Source organism: Myodes glareolus, chromosome 27, assembly GCF_982192425.1.
Source record: "Myodes glareolus chromosome 27, mMyoGla1.1, whole genome shotgun sequence".
Classification (NCBI taxonomy): Eukaryota; Metazoa; Chordata; class Mammalia; order Rodentia; family Cricetidae; genus Myodes; species Myodes glareolus.
In genome coordinates, this window is record NC_142052.1 from 44518825 (window position 1) to 44542220 (window position 23396).

Genomic DNA, 23396 nt, shown 5'->3' on the forward strand with positions numbered 1-23396 from the left:
TACTTGACTGTTTTAAAAACAGGGCTCAATATTCAAGTACATACTTACCATATTTAAGGCTTAGAGTTTGATCCCCAACACCAAAGAATAAGATAAGTAAAATATCTGTGTAGCATTGAAACTATTTCATTTATCAATAAAAATTGAGACTATTCTAAATATTAACAATAGACTAAAACAACAATAAAGTATCTGAAATTTGCATGTATGCTTGAAAGGCTTTAATGCATATGATTTCTGTGTTTATTTGATACTAGAAATACCTCTGTTATTTTATCCTCTATGATAATTAGAATTATTCTTTCCATAAATACACAGGTGAGTCTGCACCAGAATACCAGATGGCTTTCCAGACAGAAGTTGGCAACCATCCCACTTTTGAGGACATGCAGGTTCTTGTGTCGAGAGAAAAACAGAGACCCAAATTCCCAGAAGCCTGGAAAGAAAACAGCCTGGTAAGAAAATGAGGACTTCTGACTAGAACTAGATAAGTTTAAATGTTCTTGAAGCAAAAAATAGAAGCCGCCTAGCTGTGGTGATTCATGCCTGTACCCCACCACTGGGTGAGGCAACAGAATCACACATTCAGGACCAGCCTGGGCTTCAGTGTAAAACACTGTCAAAGTCAGATTGGCGATGGTGGTGTAGAGGTAGATCTAAAAAGTTAAATAAAGCAAAAACATCAGAATTGTGTTTATTTAAACATTTCCTATACAACAAAATACTGAGCTTGGACTCGTAGAAACCACGCATACTATTTCATTGCTTTACGGTCTTGCTTTTGGAAAAGCTTATTTTAAAAACACCGTCCAGTAGATTCCCTGGTTCCTTGTCTTTTCTGTTCTCTCTAGGTTCTCCTCAAACATTTTTTTCAAGTCTTTGTCTTTCTCTTTAGATAATTTTCTTCTTTTGATGAAATTCTGTTTAAGTAATACATATTACTATATGTTTGGTGTTAAACATTACAAATCCTTGCATGTTTAAAAACTTTCCATCTTAGTATCACACATGAGTAATAAATCACCAGAGTAATGGTTTCAAAGTTGCGAAGATGTGCTCTGTCCTCCAGTCTTCATAATGAGAATTTGGGTGTGGGCCAGTCTTACTCCATTGTCGGGGCTGTGGTGCACTTGTGGAAGTCACACGACAGGGTCCCTCTGTATTCTCCCACACTCTTCTCCAGTGTACCTAGCCTTCTAGGCCACAGGACATGTGCTGGGTTCATGCATTCAGGACACTGAACCCTACTTAACTGGGTTCCCAGGGTTGAACTCAGAACTCAGGTTGTCAGACTACCTTGAATAGTCCTTGACCCTCCCACCCATCTCACACAGACCGTCCGTTGCTTTTTGTTTTATCAGCTTTCTTTCTGTCTTTCTCTCCTTCTTTCTTTCTCTTTTTCTTTCTGTCTGTCTCTCTCTTTCAAGATAGGATCTCATTAAGCCCAGATTGCCCTTAAACTCCCTACACAGCTGAAAATGACTTGAACGCCTCCTCCTCCGCCTCTCCCGTGTTGACCGTCTTAGTAGTAGTTCTATGATGTGCATAGACACCATGATCAAGGCAACTTAGAAAACATTCCATTGGACTGGGCAGTGGTGGCACCGCCTTTAATCCCACCACTCAGGAGCCAGAGGCAGGTGGATCTCTGTGAGTTGGAAGCCAGCCTGGTCTACAAGAGCTAGTTCCAGGACAGACTCCAAAGCTACAGAGAAACCCTGTCTCAGAAAACCAAAAAAGAAAAGAAAATTACTTCTTTCCTTACATTTCTTTATTCTTGGAATTTTCATTAAACTAGTATTGAACCACCTGACATTCCAGGTCTGAATTTCTTTTTTTTTTTCCCCTTCTGTTGTTGTTTTTTGTTTGTTTGTTTGGGAAACAGGGCTATGTGAGATCACACTAACTGCATAGCTGGGGATATTGAACTCCTGCCTTCGCCTCTGAAGTGCCTGTGTGCCACTGTGCTGTGCTGGTTTATGTGGGTTTCATGTGTGCCAGCCCTCTACCAACTGCACTGCGTCTCAGCTTCCGTTTGGTTCTCAGTGTTCTAATTGTTCAGCATTTGCTCAACTTTACCTTTTGAGTAGTCCATTAATTTCTTTACTAACACTGTTGTATCAATTATTTGTTCATTATATTTTTAATTTCCTGGGATGGCAGGATGGCCCATCAGGTCAAGGCCCTTGCCACCATATTTGATGATGTATTTCAACTCCTGGAACTCACAAAGTGGAAGGGGAGAACTGATTTACACAGTTGTTCTCTGACCTCTACTACACATCCTCAATAAAAATTAAAATTTTTATTTCAATTTCTACAATCCTATTTTTTATCTCCAGAAGGTTGTATTGCTTCGTATTTCCTCAGTGATCTCTTTTTAGGGTGGTAATGTAATGATGATTACTTCTGAAGGTATTTATTACATTTTAATACTTAGTACAAATTAATTTTCTTAGCTCTAATTAAAGAACATGAAGAAATTTAATAATTTAAATCATTTTACTTATATTTTCCCGTCCTACTTACAGATTGCCTCAGCAGAATAGAATATTTTCATTCGTGTCAGAGAGAGAGACTAGAGAGTCCCTGTGCATCCATTCAGATAGATTGAGCTTTATCTTAGTGGTCATCTTTGTTAAGAGATTAACCTCAAATCTATCTTATGTTTGAGATGAGATTGAAATCTTTAAGTATATGGCTATTAAAGAGCTTGTTAAATTCATATACACGGTTGCCTCCAAATGGCAGTTTTTGCTATGCAGACCTGGGCAGTTCCTTAGGCAGGTGAGGGGGTGAAGTGTACTCTGCCAGGATTCCCCAGCGCTGCCGTCTGTGAAATCTCCGAGAGTTTGTTATACAATCAACTGCAACTTCATCTTTTCATCCTCCTTACGTTGTTTCATTTCACTGCAATACCTGAGATCTATTCTTTTGAAGTATTTGTTGGCAACCCTACCATTGTGGGAAATGCAGCATATACAGATTTATCTGAAAACTCTTAACTTCTAATTTAGATGAGGTTGCTAAGTGAGGGACTTTTAATATTTGGTTTACGTCCAACAAATCCATTTAAACTTGATATGGATGGTATAGCCAAAAGAAGAAAGTTTCTCTACAGTAGCAATGCAGTTCAAGAGTCAGGGAGGGGGGCTGGAGAGATGGCTCAGTGGTTAAGAGCACTGGCTGCTCTTCCAGAGGTCCTGAGTTCAATTCCCAGCAACCACATGGTGGCTCACAACCATCTGTAATGAGATCTGGTGCCCTCTTCTGGCGTGCGGCCATACATGGAGGCAGAATGTTGTATACATAATAAAGAAATAAATAAATCTTTAAAAAAAAAAAAGAGTCAGGGAGGAAGTATGTAGCTTATTAAAGTGACCAAAGGCTTATTAATTCTTTAAAAAAGGAAGAGCTATTTAAAAAAAAATGCAATTAAGGTGGGCATAGTGGAACATTCTTTTAATTCCAGCGCTGGGGTCGGGGAGGAGCAGGCGGATCTCTGTGAGTTGGAGGCCAGCTTGGTCTTCAAATAAACCAAACCAAACAAAGCAAAACAAACAAAGGTTATTGACTCTTATATTTACCTGGAATTACTTTTTAAATTTCAAGTTGGAGAACCCTTTTAACTTAACTTACAGAGCATGTCTACAACAGTGACTTCCCCTGATTTAATAGATTCCCCTGATGGATGATAGATTGATGATAGGTAGATACATACATAGATAAATAAATAAAATTATTTTTAAGGAATTGTTTTCTTAGACCAGGCATGGTGACATATCTTTATTACCAGCACTCAGGAGGCAGAGGTAGGCGGGTCTCTTTGAGTTCAAGGCCAGCCTGGTCTACAAAGTGAGTTCCAGAACAGGCTGAGTGGGCTACAGAGAGAAACCCTGTCTGGTGGGGGAGGAGGAGATGTTTTCTTAATTCAGTTCTTCATCTGTTGTTTTCTTAGTTCTTTGGTTCACTTAAAATTTTTTGACACCTCTAATGCTTGTGCTTTCTCAATTTCTGCTAAGATTTTATTTTCCTGTAAATAGATAACATATTCTTGTTTCTTTGCATTCCTTTTGCTTTTTTGTTTTTAGGCAGGATCTCATGTATCCCAGTCTTGTCTCAAAGAATTCATTCTAGGATCAAGAATATCTTTGAGGTCCTGACCTTCTGCCTCTCCTTCCCAAGTGCTAAAATTTCAAGTACAATACTTGGTTTCCTTTGTCATTTTTTTTTTGTTTGTTTGAAATTGGACATTTGGGGCTGTAGCTTAATTAAGTCCCTGAAACCTAAATAAATAAATAAATAAATAAATATTATAACAAATAATAAAACCAATAGCTGGGCATAGTGACATGCTTTTTAATCCTAACACTTGAAAGGCAGAGGCAGGCGGATCTCTGTGAGTTCGAGGCCAACCTGGTCTACAAAAGCTAGTTCCAGGACAGGCTCCATAGCCACAGAGAAACCCTGTCTTGAAAAACCCAGATAGATATGGTATGCAGAATAAAAATAAATCTAAAAGAAAAAAAGGAAACAACCACAAAAAAGACCCAAAACCATACGTATATGTACAACCTGATTTTCTTTGACATATTTTAAATTAAAACCCTGAGCACAGTTGTCACATTATGCTCTCTGATGTCTGTTGTGCTGTAGGCAGTGAGATCACTCAAGGAAACGATTGAAGACTGCTGGGACCAGGACGCAGAGGCTCGGCTCACGGCGCAGTGTGCTGAGGAGAGAATGGCTGAACTTATGATGATATGGGAGAGAAACAAGTCTGTGAGCCCAACGGTCAACCCCATGTCTACTGCCATGCAGAATGAACGGTAAGACCCTGGGGGCTCATGGCTGTCACTTAACTGTTGGCAACGGAGACCATGTGAAGAACAGGAAATAAACACTGATAAGTCAGCCTAGTAATGTGATAGCTTGTGTAGCATTTTTCTTTCAATATCCCCAGTCTTTTTAAAATTGGTTTTGGTTTTTTGAGACAAGGTTTCTCTGTAACTTTGGAGCCTGTCTTAGAACTAGCTCTTGTAGACCAAGTTGGCCTCGAACTCACAGAGATGCACCTGCCTCTGCCTCCCAAGTGCTGGGATTAAAGGCATGCGCCACCACCGCCCAGCTTTAAATTGTTTTCTTTGTAAGATTTTTTTTAAATTTATTATGTATGCAGTGTTCTGCCTGCAGGCCAGAAGAGGGCATCAGATTTCACAGATGGCTGTGAGTTGTGGGTGCTGGGAATTGAACTCAGGACCTCTTGAAGAGCAGCCTCTTAACCTCTGAGCCATCTCTGCAGCCCCCCAATATCCTCAGTCTTTTCTTTTTTTAAGAAGATTTATTTTTGTTATTTTTAATTGTGTGTGTGTGGAGGTGGAAGCAGCGATGTGCACAAGTTTGGGTGTCTGGAGCCAGAGGCGTGAGATCCCTCTGGAGCTAGGATTTTCGTCAGTTGTGAGCTATGGAGCAGTAAAGTGAATTCAGATTCTCTACAGGAAGAGCACCTGCTCTTGAGCACCGAGCCTTCTCTCTAGCCTGTTTCCATTCTTATACTGAAAATATTTATGTGGTGTGAATACAAGACAGAATCTGTAATTTCATATCTAAAGATCCAGTAAAAGCAATGACTCTTTATTAACCAGCCTGGTCTACAGAGCAAGGTCCAGGATTGCCAGAGCTGCACAGAGAAAACGTGTTTCAAGAAACCAAAAGGGGAGGGGGGAATTAGTGTAACTTAACTTTAATGTTAAAGATAAAACATTTTTATAGTTGTAAAAGTTTATAACTTGTACGTGTACTTTGTCTGTCTTGTGTTTATTAGTGTTTTGTTTCTTAAGCACACGTGACTCTGCCCGTGTATCTGCTACTGTTGTAGTGGACACGAGACTCGTGCACTGCCTCACCAGTAGTCCTTACAGAACACACGGACACTTCTCTCGGCTCCACTGTGAATGCTGTCCTATGAAACATTTCCTTTGCTGGCACTGTACCTTTAGATCCTAAATAAAAAGGCTTTTTAGGACTGGAGAGACAGCTTGGGGGCTGAGCACTGGCTGTTCTTGCGGAGGACGCAGGTTCCATTCCCAGCACCCACATGGCAGCTCACAACTATCTGTAACTCGTTTCCAGGGAGTCCGACATCCTCACACCAATACTCATAAAATCAAATAAACTATTTTTTAAAAACATGAAGCCAGGCGTGGTAGTTCATGCCTGCCATCTCAAAACTTGGAGGTTGAGACAGGAGGTTTGCCAAAAGTTCAAGGCCTACTTAGACTATGTGTTGAGCTCCAGACCAGTCTGGACTGCAGATTAAAACCGTTTCGAAAATTGAACAGCCGAAACATCCCTATTAATTTGACACTGGCATATCACAAATCAAGGAGAGTAGAAAGAGACTACCTGTTCTAATAGAAGTGCTCACTCTACACGTTAGAGAAGCCTTCTTCCATCTTCTTCTGTATTTCTGCTTCCCTATAATCTGTAAAATATGCAGGTTGTACATCTGTCAATGGTCAAATGAAGGGACTACAGAGATGGTTCAGTTAGAGCCCTTGCCGCTCTCTCAGCACACCCTGATTCCGTTCCCTGTTGTTGGTTGTTTTTACTCTTTTGGCTTCTTGTGGGGCCCACAACCCAGCTCCCAAATAAATCACACGAGAAGGCTTCTTCTTAGTTAGGAATGCCCAGCCTTAGCTTGGCTTGTTTCTTGCCTGCTCTTTTTTATCTTAAATTATCCCATCTACCTTTTCCCTCTGGGCTTTTATCTTTCTTACTTCTGAATATCTTACTTCCCTTCTTACGCTGTGGCTAGGTGGCTGTCCCCTGACGCCCTCCTCCTCCTCTTTTTCCAGAGTTCTTCTATTTATACTCTCACTGCCAGCCTCTCCTATCCTTTCTCCTGCCTCGCTATTGGCCATTCCGCTCTTTATTAGACCATCAGGTGTTTTAGACAGGCAAAGAACCACAGTTTCACAGAGTTAAACAAATGCAGCATAAACAAAAGTCACACACCCTAAAATAATATTCCCCAACAGTTCCCAGCTCCCATCCACATTGTGGTTCCTAACCGTCTGTAACTCCAGTTCCCAGCTCCCATCCACATTGTGGTTCCTAACCATCTGTAACTCCAGTTCCCAGCTCCCATCCACATTGTGGTTCCTAACCGTCTGTAACTCCAGTTCCCAGCTCCCATCCACATTGTGGTTCCTAACCGTCTGTAACTCCAGTTCCCAGCTCCCATCCACATTGTGGTTCTAACCGTCTGTAACTCCAGTTCCCAGCTCCCATCCACGTTGTGGTTCTAACCGTCTGTAACTCCAGTTCCCAGCTCCCATCCACATTGTGGTTCCTAACCGTCTGTAACTCCAGTTCCAGGAAGTCCAGCTCCTTTCACTGACCTCTGCAGGCACTACAGGTGAATACTTATACACATAAAGTCTTAAAAAAAAAAGTCAGCTGAAGTTTCTACTTTAAATACTTTTGAATTTTTCTTGAATGATTAAAAAAAAAAAACTCCTAGCCTCTACTTTGGTTTTCCTCCCCCTTTTGTTATTCACCTCTACTTGGAATGGCTCTTTGTACCTCCATCTCTCCCAAGTTTCTCCTAAATGAGAGTTCACATAAGGGTTGTTTGCACTGTGGGTTTCATCTTACTGTGCCTTAACTTCTCCGTATCTCCTTAGCTTCCTTTTTCGTGGTTGCTGCCATTCCCGCATAAGATGCTAGTCTCCTTTACAGACCCTCTTTTAAGTGTGCCAGGACAGTCCAGAGCTGTCTCTTCTGGGAGCGATGGTGCCAGTGGGTTCTCCTCTGTGGGGGCCACCACCCAGCTCCCAGATAAACCACAGAGACTTATTCTTACTTGTGAATGTCCGGCCTTAGCTTGGCTTGTTTCTACTTGTTTCTAGTCAGCCTTTCTAACTTAAGCTATCCCGTTTGTCTTTGTTTTTCCCCTGGGTTTTTTTTTTTTTAACCTTTCTTTATTCTATACATTTTTCTTTCCTTCTTATTCCATGGCTGGCTTGGTGGCAGACCCCTGGCATCCTTCTCTTCTTTTCTCAACCCTCAATCTCTTCCCTGAATTTCTCCTATTTATTCTCGCTCCATGCCAGCCCCACCTGTCCTTTCTCGTGCCTAGCTATTGGCCGTTCGGCTTTGTTCCTTTATCCGAGTGCCGTCTTCTGCCTCATAGCTTAGCTCTACAGAAACTTACACCAATAGTGACTCCTGCAGAAAGGTATGTTCCATTGTTAGCATGTGCCTCTTAAATGAGGATGTTTTGGAAGAATGAACAAATTCTGTGTTCTTTTTATCACTTGGTTATTTGAACCTAGTTTATATTTGTTGTGCATATACTATTGGACCTAGGGTTACAGGAATAAAATAAATGTATCCCATGGTTCCTCTATTTACAAAACAATGTTGCTTGTATAGGTATATAATTCATAAAAGATGTATTTGTTATTATAAAATTATAGGTGATATTTTAGAATTAACTTTTTTTTCTCTTTTTCCAAGTAACTTTTTGTTTGTTTGTTTTTTTTAAATATTTATTTATTTACTTATTATGTATACAATATTCTGTCTGTGTGTATGCCTGAAGGCCAGAAGAGGGCACCAGACCTCATTACAGATGGTTGTGAACCACCATGTGGTTGCTGGGAATTGAACTCAGGACCTTTGGAAGAACAGGCTCTTAAGCGCTGAGCCATCTCTCCAGCCCTGTTTGTTTGTTTTTAAGGTGTGGTTGAAATGTAACATTTTCTGCATTATATTATCCACTGTGAAATAGGGACACGTGAAGTGTGTTCACATTGTTGCGTGACCATCACCATTGTCCATTTCCAGTGGAGCTGTTCCATTCCCTCCAACCCTCCAACCCTCACCCCATAAGCGCCACGCGACTTCTGTCTCTACACCTGTGACAGAATGGGAACTGTGATGTTCATGGTCAATGCTAGCTTGCCGGGAACTGTGGTTGTTCATGGTCAATGCTTACAGAACTACAATTCATGTTCATTTTGCTACTTCCAGTTTTGTAGATTTTGATTATTAGCTTAACAACTTTCTGTAGAATCTTTAGGAATTTTTAGTAAAATGTTACCTGCAGACAGAATTAACTCTTTTATATGTATTTTTGAGGTGTTTTTGTTTGTTCGTTGGTTTTCTCAACACAGGGTTTCTCTGTGAAGCTCTGGCTGTCCTGGAACTCACTCTGTAGACCAGGCTGCCCTCGAACTCACAGAGATCCGCCTGCCTCTGCCTCTCAAGTGCTGGGGTTAAAGGTGTGCGCCACACTGCCCGGCTTGAGACTTTATTTTTTGTATATATGATTGCCTGAATGTGTATGCCCCATGTTCCTGCAGTGCTGCTAAGGCCAGAAGGTGTCGCTGGCTTTCCAGGGACTCGAATTACAGGTACTTGTGAGCTGTCTGTCATGTAGGAGCTGGGAATCAAAGAGCGGCTGAGCCTCTTAACCACTGAGTCATCCCACCAGCCACTAAATTAACTTTTTAAAAAAATATTTATTTATTTATTTTGTATACAATATTCTGTCCGTGTGTATGCCTGCAGGCCAGAAGAGGGCACCAGACCCCATTCAGATGGTTGTGAGCCACCATGTGGTTGCTGGGAAATGAACTCAGGACCTTTGGAAGAGCAGGCAGTGCTCTTAACCTCTGAGCCATCTCTCCAGCCCCCCTAAATTAACTCTTGTAAGCCAAAATGAAATTTGTATTCAGCAAGCCGTTAACACTTACTAGGATTTTGAAGTAATCTCTTAATTATCATTTAAGAGTGAAATAGGCCGGTGAGTTGGCTTGGTGGGTGAAGTGCTCGCTGCCAAGACTGGCAGCCTGGTTTGATTCCTGAGACCCACATGCTGGAAGAGAAGTGACTCCCACACGTTGACCTCTGCTCTCCACATGTACCCAGACATACTAAATAAACACGCGCAGTAACAGAATGCAGAGCATACAGTGAAAAGCAGCTGGACTTTGAACCCTGTGGACTAGGCAGCTGTCCTAAGTTTATGTCCCGTGCTCACTCCTTCTCTTTTCTTTCTTCAAGCAACCTGTCACATAATAGGCGTGTGCCAAAAATTGGGCCTTATCCAGATTATTCTTCTTCCTCATATATTGAAGACTCCATACATCACACTGATAGCATTGTGAAGAATATTTCCTCGGAGCATTCGATGTCCAGCAGCACGCCTTTGACTGTAGGAGAAAAGAACCGAAACTCAATTAATTACGAACGGCAGCAAGCACAAGCTCGGATCCCCAGCCCTGAAACAAGCGTCACCAGCCTGTCCACAAACACCACCACCACAAACACCACAGGCCTCACTCCGAGTACGGGCATGACCACCATCTCTGAGATGCCGTACCCAGATGAAGCCAATCTGCATGCCACGAATGTCGCACAGTCAATTGGGCCAACCCCTGTCTGCTTGCAGCTGACGGAAGAAGACCTGGAGACCAACAAGCTAGACCCAAAGGAAGTTGATAAGAACCTCAAGGAGAGCTCTGACGAGAACCTCATGGAGCACTCGCTCAAGCAGTTCAGCGGGCCAGACCCCTTGAGCAGTACCAGTTCCAGCCTGCTCTATCCACTCATCAAGCTTGCAGTGGAAGTAACTGGACAGCAGGACTTCACACAGGCTACAAATGGCCAGGCATGCTTAATCCCTGATGTTCCACCTGCTCAGATCTATCCTCTCCCTAAGCAACAGAACCTGCCTAAGAGACCCACTAGTTTGCCTTTGAACACCAAAAATTCAACAAAAGAACCCCGGCTAAAATTTGGCAACAAGCACAAATCAAACTTGAAACAGGTAGAAACTGGAGTTGCCAAGATGAATACAATCAATGCCGCAGAACCCCATGTAGTGACGGTGACTATGAATGGGGTGGCAGGTAGAAGCCACAATGTTAATTCCCATGTCGCCACAACCCAGTATGCCAATGGGACGGTGCCATCTGGCCAGGCAGCCAACATAGTGGCACAGAGGGCTCAAGAAATGCTGCAGAATCAGTTTATTGGCGAGGATACCCGGCTGAATATTAATTCCAGTCCTGATGAGCATGAACCTTTACTGAGACGAGAGCAGCAAGCTGGCCATGATGAAGGGGTTCTGGACCGTTTGGTAGACAGGCGGGAACGGCCCCTTGAAGGGAGCCGAACTAATTCCAATAACAACAACAGCAATCCGTGCTCCGAACAAGATGGAGTTGCACAGGGTGTTACAAGCACAGTTGCAGATCCTGGGCCCTCGAAGCCCAGAAGAGCACAGAGGCCCAGTTCTCTGGATCTGTCAGCCACAAATATCCTGGATGGCAGCAGTATACAGAGTAAGTGGGGCTGTGGGGAAGTGTCCTTCAGAGTCTTCACCTCTGTCATCTCCAGAGACAGTGACTGGGCCTCAGAAGGATTAGATTGTAGTAAAGTGGGGAAAATGAACCTTTTTTCTCCCTCCCTTTCTCCTTCTTTTTTGGTCATTGAAAATTAAAAAGCTAGTATCACGATGGTCAGAAGAATTGCCAGCTTAATCTATATGTTGTTTGATGGCTTCTTTATGATGTGGCTCATGCACTTGTTGTGACAGAGAAGATTAAATCAGCACCTATTAGTGTCAGAGCACCAAGTAGCAACATTATGCTACTTCTACTTCTAAAGCATTTGTTATACATAATCATATGTTAAATCTACTTTTAGTTTTAACGTAGTAAGTCTTTATATGTATTTCGTGTTTGTTTGTGACAAGATCTCTGTTTGTAGCCCTGGCTGCCCTGGGACTTGTATAGACCAGGCCAGTCTTAAACTCACATTGTGCTGGGATCAAAGGCCGGTGCCACCACATCCAGTAAGAAAGTCCTAGGAGTCAAGAGAAGTCTCAGGAAGCACTGAAGTTGTTCTCAGTTCCTTAAGTGCCCTCTTTATTGAGGCTCACACACAACAGCACAGTGCTGTGGGCTGGAACCCAGACAGATAAACTGCTGTGTGGTCCCTTGCTCTAGTGGGATTACAGCCCAAGACAGGAGAGCTCACCAGAATCTCTTAACAGTCATTATTAGGTAAAATAATTTCTCTTTCTGTTTGCATTTATGAAAGAAAAAAGAGTCATGCTTATGCATAATTATGCTCTCTTAAACTACGGAATGTGTGGGCTGGAAGAAGGTCTCCAAACAGCAAGTCTAGCCCCTTGGCTGGACATGGAGTTCAGAGGTAGAACACTTGTGTTGTAAACAAGGCCCAGGTTTTCCTCTCCAGCACCACAAAGAAAAGAAAACCTAAGTCAAGTGGCGGTGGTACACACCTTTAATCTCAACACTGAGGAAGCAGAGGCAGACATACCTACCTCTACGTTTGATGAGGCCAGCCTGGTCTACAGAGTGAGTTCAGGACAGTCAGGGCTACACAGAGAAACCCTGTGTTAAAAAGAAAGAAAGAAAGAGAGAGAGAGAGAGAGAGAGAGAGAGAGAGAGAGAGAGAAAGAATCCTAGCCTGTTACTTGAGTGGTTTATATTACAACCTAGTTGACACACCTCGCTTGCTTCTGTATCCACGAAGCATCTTGTCAAATATGAGAACAGAGAATTACGGGAAAATGCTCGTCCCTGTAAAACCATTACATGTTAAAGACCTTTTGAGTTTGATCCACTTTGAGCATTTTTTGTTTTGCTTTGTCTTTTTGAGATAAGGACTCACTTTATAACTCGTTGTACCAAAGGCTGGACTGAAACTCACTATCTTCCCGCCTCAACTTCCTGAGAACCTTGAATTTCAGGAGTGCATCACCCACTCCGTTCCTAGTCCACATTTCAGCATTAAATCAAATGATAAGTGTTTTTAGCAAGTTGGAGTCTGAACCAGAGCAAGAGGATTTGAAAATGCAACTAAGAATTTTGAATCTTCTTGCCGGGCAGTGGTGGCACACACTTTTAATCCAGCACATGGGAGGCAGAAACAGTTGGATCTCTGTGAGTTTGAGACCAGCTTGGTCTATAGAGTGAGTTCTAGGACAGCCAGGGCTACACAGGAAACCCTGTCTCAAAAATTAAACAAACAAAATGGAAAGAATTTTGAATTTTATCAGTTCTTGTGAGATTTATTTATTTTTTTAATTATGTCTCAAAGATGAATTGGTTGAATTTTACTTAGAAAAACTGTCTAGCATTACATATTATAAGAAATATCCCATTTGGGTCTGTAGATGCTGGTTGAACCTGTTGGTGAAATTCAGCCCCTTTATTTTCCCATCCAGTTTGGTTTCGTTTGGTATGGTTAGAGTCTTAGGTAGCTCAGGCTGGGCTCTGTAGTAGCTGTGGAGACAAGGACAGTGTTGAGCTTCTGCTCCTCCTGCTCGCACTCCCGCAGTGCTTGGATTACAGATAAACACCACGGGCGGGGCTTCAGTGGTCCTGAGATTGAACTCACCTGTGCGTGCCAAGCTACCTTGTGTACTTCTGAACTGTATGCCACCCTTTCATACGGCTCCTCTCTTGTGCTTTTGTTTTCAGTAGGAGAGTCCACGCAGGATGGCAAATCAGGATCAGGGGAAAAGATCAAGAAACGCGTGAAAACTCCCTACTCCCTTAAGCGGTGGCGCCCCTCCACGTGGGTCATCTCCACTGAACCCCTGGACTGTGAGGTCAACAACAATGGGAGTGACCGAGCAGGCCATTCTAAATCCAGCACTGCTGTGTACCTCGCAGAAGGGGGCACTGCCACCACCATGGTGTCTAAGGATGTGGGGATGAATTGTCTGTGAGATGTTTTCAATCTTATGGAGTGAAATTATTTTTTTGCATCATTTAAACATGCAGAAGACATTTAAAAAACAAACTGCTTTAACCTCCTGTCAGCACCCCTTCCCACCCCCGCACCAGGACTTGCTTTAAATAGATTTCAGCTATGCAGAAAATTTTAGCTCATGCTTCCATATTTTTTAATTTTGTTTTTTAAGTTTTGCACTTTTGTTTAGTCTTGCTAAAGTTATATTTGTCTGTTATGACCACATTATGTGTGTGCGTATCAAAAGTGGTCTCAAAATATTTTTTTAAGAAAAAAAGCAAAACCAGTGTATTGCTGATAATCAGTTTGGACCATTTCTAAAGGTCACTAAAGCAGAAGCAGATTAAGACGGGCCCGACTGCAGCGGTGTCTGTACCCAGGCTTCGTTTATATGTTATCTGTTGGACATTCTTCTCTCGTATTTTATTTGAATGTGCAATAGTCTGTAGACCACAAAGAAGCTTTCTTACCAGCTCTCTCCTAGCAGGGCACACATTCTTCCACTGTTGAAACTTGTCCCCCATTCTTCGATAAGATGAACATTTTCTTGCTTCCTCCTTAGGGAGAATGCATAGACACCGTTCAAAGGGCTCCAAAAAGGACGTACCAAAACCGTTCTTGAAATGCCTTTGTCTTTTAGCCTTCCAAATACCAAGTGTTTCCTTCCAGGCATTTTAATAAGCATATTTGGTTCTGATTTTGGAAGTTCATAAGAGAGCATAGAACAAAACAGAAGGAAGCAAATATTAGCCGTTTCCATTTTATTTTTTCTATGTATGTTCATGTTCCATATTCATTTATTTAATAAATACTTTTTATCAGAAAATTTATAGAGCTAAACTTACGTGGAATTTTTAAGTAAGTAGATGGGCAAGGTGATGTAGTGTAGGAACTTTGGTTTTTCTGACCATCACAAATTAAATTACATTTCCTATTTATAATAACTTCAGAAAAACTCATAGTTTGGAATTTACAGTATCTTTTATTGTTTCCCAGCAAAGCCTGACAGCTTTGAAAACGATTCTTCTTCCCATGACCTAAAACACTGTGTGGAGAGCTCAGTCAGCCAGCACGCCCAGTCCTGTGGAGGAAGGGCTTGCTGCCAGACTTAGGACTATTGAGACAGCTAAGATTTACCCTCTTTCTTTCAGTAACTTTCTTTGCTAATCCTGTTTTCATGATTTCTCCCTTTGCCAATTTCACATGGTCCTCGACTTTGAGCAGCATCTATTATTCGTGTTGTGGCAGAGCCTGCCTTCTGGTGACAGCGTGCCGGTGAGGTCACAGTCCCTCTCTCTCCGCTTCTCCTTTTGTCACGAATGATCTGTAAACCAGGCGCTGTGTCTTTTAATAAAGCACTTTCTGTCAGATACGGATTTTCCCTAAGCGTCGTTTCCCGCCAGTTTGCAAACAAATGATTCTGTTTTCAGATGCTCAGAATTCTTATTGTGCATTATCTGATTAAGCTTTAATTTTTTGCAGGGGGAGATAAAAAAGTTAAGTGTAAGTCTCCAAATTCCTGATCTCAGTTCTTGTGTCCTGAACACCATTTTCTCATTTGTAATCCTCTACCCTCACGATTTAACTAAAGACAGCCAGCCCCTTTTCCCAGTACACTGTCCACAGTACTTGTGACTTACTTGTAGGAGCCTTCTTTGACTTGCCATCTGCTGCACTTCTTTGATGTGACAACGTTTAAAACATTTATTCAGCTGCGCTGCTGACTGGAGTCTCAGTCCTTGGATTAAGATGGTCTTATTCTTGCCCGGGGCCCCTTTCTCCCTTTTGTGCTTTATTGGCCTGTCTTGTGGGTCAGATTTGTCTTGTTTCGTTTGGGTTTGGGTTTTTTTTTCTCGTGACAGTGTTTGTCTGTGTAGCTCTGGCTGTCCTGGAACTCACTCTGTAGACCAGGCTGGCCTCGAACTCAGATTCTTAGTATAAATTTTGTCTTCTGACATCAGTTTATTTCAGATAGTGATGATTTTTTTTTATCTATGTAACAAATAATTTGTGTCTTTTACTTCCTTTTCTGTCCATATGTCTTTCAGATGCATTTCAGGATTTTTGTTTTTTCAGTTGTTGGACAACTTTAAATCAAAATAAATTATATTCCTTCCATCTCTAACTGAAGCACTGAGAATAAACGACCCCTGGAGGTCCAGCAGGTCTTCTTCTGTCAGAAAACTGCCTTCCATTCTAATAGTTTGTGTTAAGGCCAGTCACTTGTGAATTTCCCAACAGTCTTTAATGGTTAATACATTTATGAAATGCTTTAAAAATTAATATGCCAGGTTAAAAGAAAAAGGGTATCGTTTCCAATCTCATGCAGATAAGTTTAAAACAAATAATTCCTTTCACTAATACATGGTAACTGCTTGAAAAATAGGAATGGTAGAAAGCATAGGTCCTTTTAATAAGTTTTGGAATTTATAATACAGAGCACTCAAAAATCGCTTTAATAACTTAAATTACTTGTTCACTTTATTTATCTGATTTTTGAAGCTGAAACTGAATTTACCACAAGATTTCACATAAAAATTAATGTTGGGTCTTTTGATTAAAAGTCATTCAGTTCAAAAATATTTCCCTGAACAGTATTATAATCTTTAAAGAACCATAACAGGACATTTTCTTTAAAAAATGCCATTTGTGGGGCTGGAGAAGCAGCAAGGCAGCTAGCAGTGATTTCTGCTTTTCCGAGGACCCAGGTCGAACTCACAGCAGCCGCATGGCTGGTCACAGCCTCCTGACGTGCACATGACACCCTACACAAACGTACACATAACTAAAAATATAAAAATAAATCTTAAAATCCTAATCGTATACCAAAACTAAGTAATGGAAAGAACTTAATTTGAATTATGTATAGAATAAAGTGATTTAAATAAAAACCCTAAAACATTTAAATGTATAATTTAAAACCACTTTTACTGAGGACATTGTGAAAGGACATACTCTGGAAACTGGCGTGTACATGCACTATTTTCTCATCTTCACAGCAGCCATATTTTAATTAATTTTCATATTTTACGAACAAGGAAACATTAAGAGATGATACCTAATTTGTCCAAGTTTACCTAGGGTAAAATCCCAGGTTCGTTTCTGCACATCTCTTTCATCCACACACGGTCTGCTTCCTTCATGGACAGATGTGTAATGCACTGACATTTTTACTCCAGCAGATTGTGACTTGTATATAAGCCACGCCAGATAACTTAATGGTTTGAGAAGTTAGGTAATCACTATTGCTTAAAGACAGTTACTAATTCAGTACAAAATTCAGCCTACACCCTAAAATCACGTTGCTTTTCGTCTGATACATTGCAGAACTGAAGGCAAAGTCAACTTTAAGAGGAAGGTGAAGGAAGCTGAGGGAACTAACAGAGAGACCCTAAAGTGATCCCATATTAGATTTAGAAAAAAATTTAATGTACATTTTCAGTCTTGTCAATCCTTTGACTCCATCTGTAAAATTTCTGCTTTAGCAATGCTAGAAAAAAATGTTAAGTCAAAGAACCAAATAAGATGTATATGATGTAGAAAAATACAAAATTAACACCCTTTATTATTAGTAGTAATGTTTTGCTTTTTCGAGACAGGGTTTCTCTGTAGCTTTAGAGCCTGTCCTGGAACTAGCTCTTGTAGACCAGGTTGGCTTCGAACTCACAGAGATCCACCTGCCTCTGGCTCCTGAGTGCTGGGATTAAAGGCGTGCGCCACCACTGCCCGGCTGCTAATACCCATCTTTATAAGGCAGGTTGTCATAGCTTCCTTACATGTGTGGTTTGTTCCAGAAACTGTATGTTGGTTCTGAATGAGAAAACAGAGAAGGGTCACTCAATAGTCAGTCCGTGGGAATTATCACAAATTTTGGCAAATATTTTTATTAGAGTATTTCCAAGTTTGATTTCTGAATCCCAAAGGAATACCCGGTAAGCTGTAGCTGTTCTGTTGCACAGTTGGTCTCTATTAACAAGTCATTTAAGATGAAAAAAATCCAATAAACATTTCCTGTTCCCATATTTATGGACATTCGTGAGTCCCTCACTAGTATTTGATATTGTATTTTATTTTATACCATATTTTTAAAGCCTATGTTGAACTTAGTACCTGTCTTGTGTATGTTATTACATGACTATTCACACAGATTTTTAAAATACATATATAATTACTTTATATCCTTAATTCCTTAAAAGATAGATTCTTCACGCATGCTAGCTGATGTTCTAGACCTGCGATTTCAGGAAGTGTGTAACACTCCCGCAGAGACCCCAGGAATCTTTTTTTTAAGCTATGATAATTTTCAGTATTCACACCCTTGACTGACAGCGGGTTGTGGTGTTTTTTGTTTTCCAGAAGATAAAGTTGCATTTTAACCTTTTTGTTTAGATTATAAACTATGCAAACTTTGTCCAAAAACTTCCTTACATGATCCCTTCCTAACCCTGCTGATTGATTACGTCAGGCTGGCTGGCTACCTCCTGAGCAGGCCTCTCCGTGTGCCCACAGAGGTGGCCACCTGCTAGTCCTCTCTTTAAATCCCCTCATGGGTTATCCTGCCTGTCCCTCCACTGACAGGCAGTCCTGTGTCAGGAGAGCTTTCTTCATACCTGTTCTCTCTCTCACATGTGATTGGTGTGTTTCTCATACTTCACAGGGAAAAGAGAATAGATGGCCGTCCTCTCTGTTGCTCTTAGTCGGCTTCAGGCTTCTCAGCTAACCCTGTTCATCAGATAAAATTGTCCCGGTTCCGCTAGGTCTTTTCTGCTCATCTGTTTTGATGGCTTTATCTATATTTAAAAGCACATAGAATTCTATGTTATGTTCAGATGAATTGCTCCAGTTAATTTATAGCACAGCAGCTTGGTAGGACTCAGTCCAGATGTCGCCATTCGACATTGAATTAAATCATCATACCACCCAAAATCAGCACTTAATTTTGTATTAGCTACATTTTCTATTAAAGTGTATTTTATGATTTTATATCTGCACAGGTAGAGCTAAAAAGCCATGCATATAAGCATTTATAATTGTGTATCATTTTCTCTAAACTCGCACTGCGTCACAGGGAGTTTTAGTATTGTGATTGAGCCACAACAAATCCTGTACATTTTTCTTCATATCAAATACTGTATTAAACACTAGATGCAGAATTAACTTTCAAAAGCAGACCCTACAAAAATCAGGTATTATCCATGGATATTTTTGTATTTTTGTAGACCACTTTTGAAATGCTTACCGTTGTTTTTGCAGCATAGAGTGGGTGGACTGGGACGATTTTCATTTAACTTTCAAGTAGTTAAAGTTGGGTGTTTGCATAGAAAGTAAATCTTCAAATTTTATCTCATGGCATATAGATTTGAAAGTAAATATTCAAGAGGCTATACTATATGTTAAAATTATGCCCCAAATAAATCTATTAAACCTTTAGAATTCCAATTTTATCTTTACTATGGTGTTTGAGATGTTTCTAATGAACGTTGTAAACACACATGTTCATTTGTAAAATTTAGTTTGGAGCCCACATTAAAATCCGGAGCAGAAGGAATCTTTAGAACTAAATTGCTTCATTAGGATGTACAGTTTGTAGCTGAATTTTAAAGAAAATTGACTGTACTTGAAATTACAACTTAACTGTTTCTTCTTTTTAAAAGACTCCCCCCATTTTATTTGTATTTTAAATTTCAGAAACATCTCATGGTTTGAATCACCTTTAGACATAGTATTACTTAAAATCTCAGGGCGCCTTTCGTCTGTTTGTACTCTGACCCGTCAGTTGACAGCAAACAAGCAATTAGATCTAGCTGGATATTTAAACGTGTTTGTTGCATAGTAATGTGTCATCATATTATTTGACTTAATTCACATTGACATGATATTTGATTTCATTAATCGTAAAAACTTGCCCAGTTCTGTAATTACTGAATAGAAGGAATGACTCAACTAATTGGCCACATGGTATGGCAGATTTAAGCCTTGGAGTTAAAGCAACGGCTTAAACACGTTCTGTTCTTGGTTCCGTGGTTACATGTGATGGAGCCAATGTTTTGTTTTGTTTTGTGTGTGTGTGTGTGTGTGTGTGTGTGTGTGTGTGTGTGTATTGTTTTTTTTTTTTTATAATAAGAGAGCTTAGGAAAAGTAATTCTGAGATAGAGTTTTCTTAAGAGATAATTAGCATTATAAAACTGTCTTCTGGAGGTGAGCTGATGACCGCAGCTGTAGTGATGAGAAGGTGATCTCTGGTAACCGGTGTTCACGCTGGCAGAGCCAGTCAGTTCTTCTTTAAGTCAGACCAACTTAAGCTCCAATTGGTCTGTTGTCTGTTTAAATCTTAGCAGTGGGGTTGTTTGTAATCAGTCTCTTGTCTCAGGCTCCCTACCTTGTTATCAGTCTTAAGTATATAAAAGAAACAGTTGTAAAGATGTGTAAGGGTAAGAAAACTAATGACTAAAAAATGCAATTCAAAGAAATTAGGTTTCGATTCAAGATTGAGTTGCTGACTTCTGTGGCTTTTTATCCTTTCCTGGTAACATTTATTTATTTAAGCGACGTTGTATGTTATGTCTCCGTATCTATAGATTGTATTGTATAAGTGTTTGTGTAAGCTGGAATCATCCTGAATTTTCTGTTGCTAATTTTTCAAGTGAATTTCATGGATAACTGTAAAATACACTAACTCTTAGGTTGTTATAGCTGAAACATGGAGATGTGTGGCTGCCGTGTTTTTTCTGAACGGACAGGAGAAACATCAGCTGCCAAGTATTCACTTCTGGGGAGGCTGACAAGGTTGGCTCCTCCTCGGAACCCTCTTTCTTGTTAACGGGTATCTTCTGTTGGTGTATTTTGTTCTTACATTACAGATAGAAAATCGTGTGTGAGTTTATGAATAATTACTTTCAGTTATTTTGCTTTTGTATAAGCCATCTGAGACCTTGCTATGCTGTATAAGTTGTGTTTGATGGAGCAGTGTGAGTATGAAATAAAGCAGATCACTTTCTTTTGTATTATCTATGGATGCCACTATGAACGCTGACATTAAGCCACTAAAGAGTTTTCTATGAATAAGTGTAAGTAAATGCTTTGATATATATAAACCTAAATAAAAGATTGTATTGAGACAGAGACATTGGCAAAGGAAGTTTTAAGGCAGTTCTTTAGGTTTGAAAGGCTTGCTGTAAAATGGTGCATTATTCCATTTATTAAAGATCATATTAATGACATTAAGTGTATTTTTAAAAAGATTTATTTACTTTGTGATCATCGGTGTTTTGCCTGTACGTATGTCTGTGCTAGGGTGTGGGATCCCCTCGAACTGGGGGTTGCACTGTTTGTGAGCCGCCATGTGGGTGCCGGGAATTTAACCCAATCCTCTGGAAGAGCAGCCAGGGCTGTGAACTGCTGAGCCACCTCTCCAGCCCCATAAAGTGTATTTTTTTTTAATCTCATGCAGTCTGCAGAAATTGCCAATGCTAATGTGGTATCCTCGAGACATTGCAGTAGAGTCAGTAACCGTTCTACTTGACTCAGTGTGATACAAAGTATCAGCTGCAGTTAGAGCCGTAGCCATTCTACTTGACTCAGTGTGATACAAAGTATCAGCTGCAGTTAGAGCCGTAGCCGTTCTACTTGACTCAGTGTGATACAAAGTATCAGCTGCAGTTAGAGCCGTAGCTGCTGCTTTCCAGCTGCTCAGCCTATGCCAGACATCATCTTACTTTACGTCCAAATACCTGTTCCCTCTCTTGTGGAAAAGTAGAAGTTCAGAAAATTCCTTCAAGCTCAGAGCTGGTAAGTGGTGAATAGAAACCCAGTGATCCTTTGTTTTTTTGTTTTTGTTTTTGTTTTGTTGTTGTTGTTTTTGGCTCCCCCCCACCCCCGAGACAGGGTTTCTCTGTAGCTTTGGAGCCTATCCTGGCACTCGCTCTGTAGACCAGGCTGGCCTCGAACTCACAGAGATCCGCCTGCCTCAGCCTCCCGAGTGCTGGGATTAAAGGGGTGCGCCACCACCGCCCAGCCCCAGTCTTCGAGCTTTGCTTGTGGCCAGGAAAACTCATAAACATGAGTAAAGTCCGCTCAATGGTTAGAGTAGTCAAGAACAAATCGAAGTGTCTGATGCTGCCCAGAGCCACTGCTCCTCTTTCCTTCTGGTCACTTAATTGTTTTGGTGCCCAAGTCGCTGGATAATCTTTCTGTTTAGATCCTTAGGTTTTAGGAAGATTCCTCTTCCTCCTATGTGTCTTTCTGTGTTGCCCTGATTCTACCTCCAGAGTAGCCGGTACTGCAAGCTTCTGCTAACATAGCAGCCAGAATACTTGCTTAAAAGGCAGCATGTGTTTGGGGAGGACGACACATTGTGTCTGTCTCTAGATGGATTCAGTGTGTGGGCTACCTGTCCCGCAGTGGAGTCCGGTGCCAGTCTATAGAGCAAGCATGCTCAAGAGGGGCGCTTTTACCCCGTCTGTAGAACAGGCATGTTCAAGAGGGGTACTTTTACCCAGTCTATAGAGCAAGCATGTTCAAAGGGGGTGCTTTTACTCTGCCAGGTGGCAGGGACATTTTTTTTAAAAAAATATTTATTTATTATGTATACAATATTCTTTCTGCATGTATACCTGCAGGCCAGAAGAGGGCACCAGACCTCATTACAGATGGTTGTGAGCCACCATGTGGTTGCTGGGAATTGAACTCGGGACCTTTGGAAGGGCAGGCAATGCTCTTAACCGCTCAGCCATCTCTCCAACCCCTGCCAAGGTCATTTCTGCTGCTCCCACAGGGTCTGGTGTCACCCTAAGTGATACTTTAGGTGGAGGGACACTGCTCAGTTCAGTATAGAACCTGCTATAGGGTGTTAAGGTGAGAACTACATGTCCTTAGAGGAAATGTGATAACTTAGGAAAAGCGTGTAATAATAACCCATAATGACTTACCAAAAGTAAAATTATTCTCATTTATGCCTCTCTGGTCTATTGCCCCAGTTTATATTCCTCTCTGCAAGTGACTGATCTTCTATTTGTTCTATACTGCTTTTTTAAATTTTTTATTTTTTATTGTTTTAAGATTTATTTATTTATTATGTATGCAGTGTTCTTTCTGCATGTGTGACTATAGACCAGAAGAGGGCACCAGATCTCATTACAGATGGTTGTGAGCCACCATGTGGTTGCTGGGAATTGAACTCAGGACCTCTGGAAGAATAGTCAGTGCTCTTAACCTCTGAGCCATCTCTCTAGCCCTCTATACTTCTTTTTAAAGGCCAAATTCTACATTCATTTTATTGGTACTATTTATTTTTCAGAATTGAAAAGATGAACTGAGAGATAACAAAAAGTGTGATATAACTTCTCCTGCGGAAGGAGAGAAGGGCACAGTGGTGTGTGGGGAGACTCGTGGGAATGCCTCTGTGTGTGGACAGGGCACCAGCTGACCAAAGAAGTGCCCGCCCAAGTCCAGCTCGGTAAACCAGTGAGTTCATTGGGATCACACATGTAGGCTATGTTCACTGAAAGGTCCCAAAGACAACTAATCTAAAAGTAAAGTTTTTAGAGCTGGGTGGTGGTGCTCGTCTCTCTTCCCAGCACTCGGGAGGCAGAGGCAGG

At 41.1% G+C, this 23396-nt stretch overlaps 1 protein-coding gene across 2 annotated transcripts in view; it reads left to right on the top strand.

Moving 5' to 3' along the window:
• Positions 1-21020, top strand: part of Bmpr2 (bone morphogenetic protein receptor type 2) — a 112763-nt gene extending 91743 nt beyond the window's left edge. Inside the window, exons 10-13 of one of the 2 annotated variants that reach the window (XM_048428779.3) lie at positions 319-455; positions 4657-4829; positions 10075-11357; positions 13530-21020. In XM_048428779.3, coding sequence (XP_048284736.3) covers positions 319-455; positions 4657-4829; positions 10075-11357; positions 13530-13777 — 1841 coding nt within the window. In that variant the 3' untranslated portion in view covers positions 13778-21020. Of the gene's footprint in view, positions 1-318; positions 456-4656; positions 4830-10074; positions 11358-13526 lie in introns of both variants that reach the window. The other variant, XM_048428778.3, reaches the window with a different exon arrangement.
• Positions 21021-23396: the final 2376 nt, after the last annotated feature.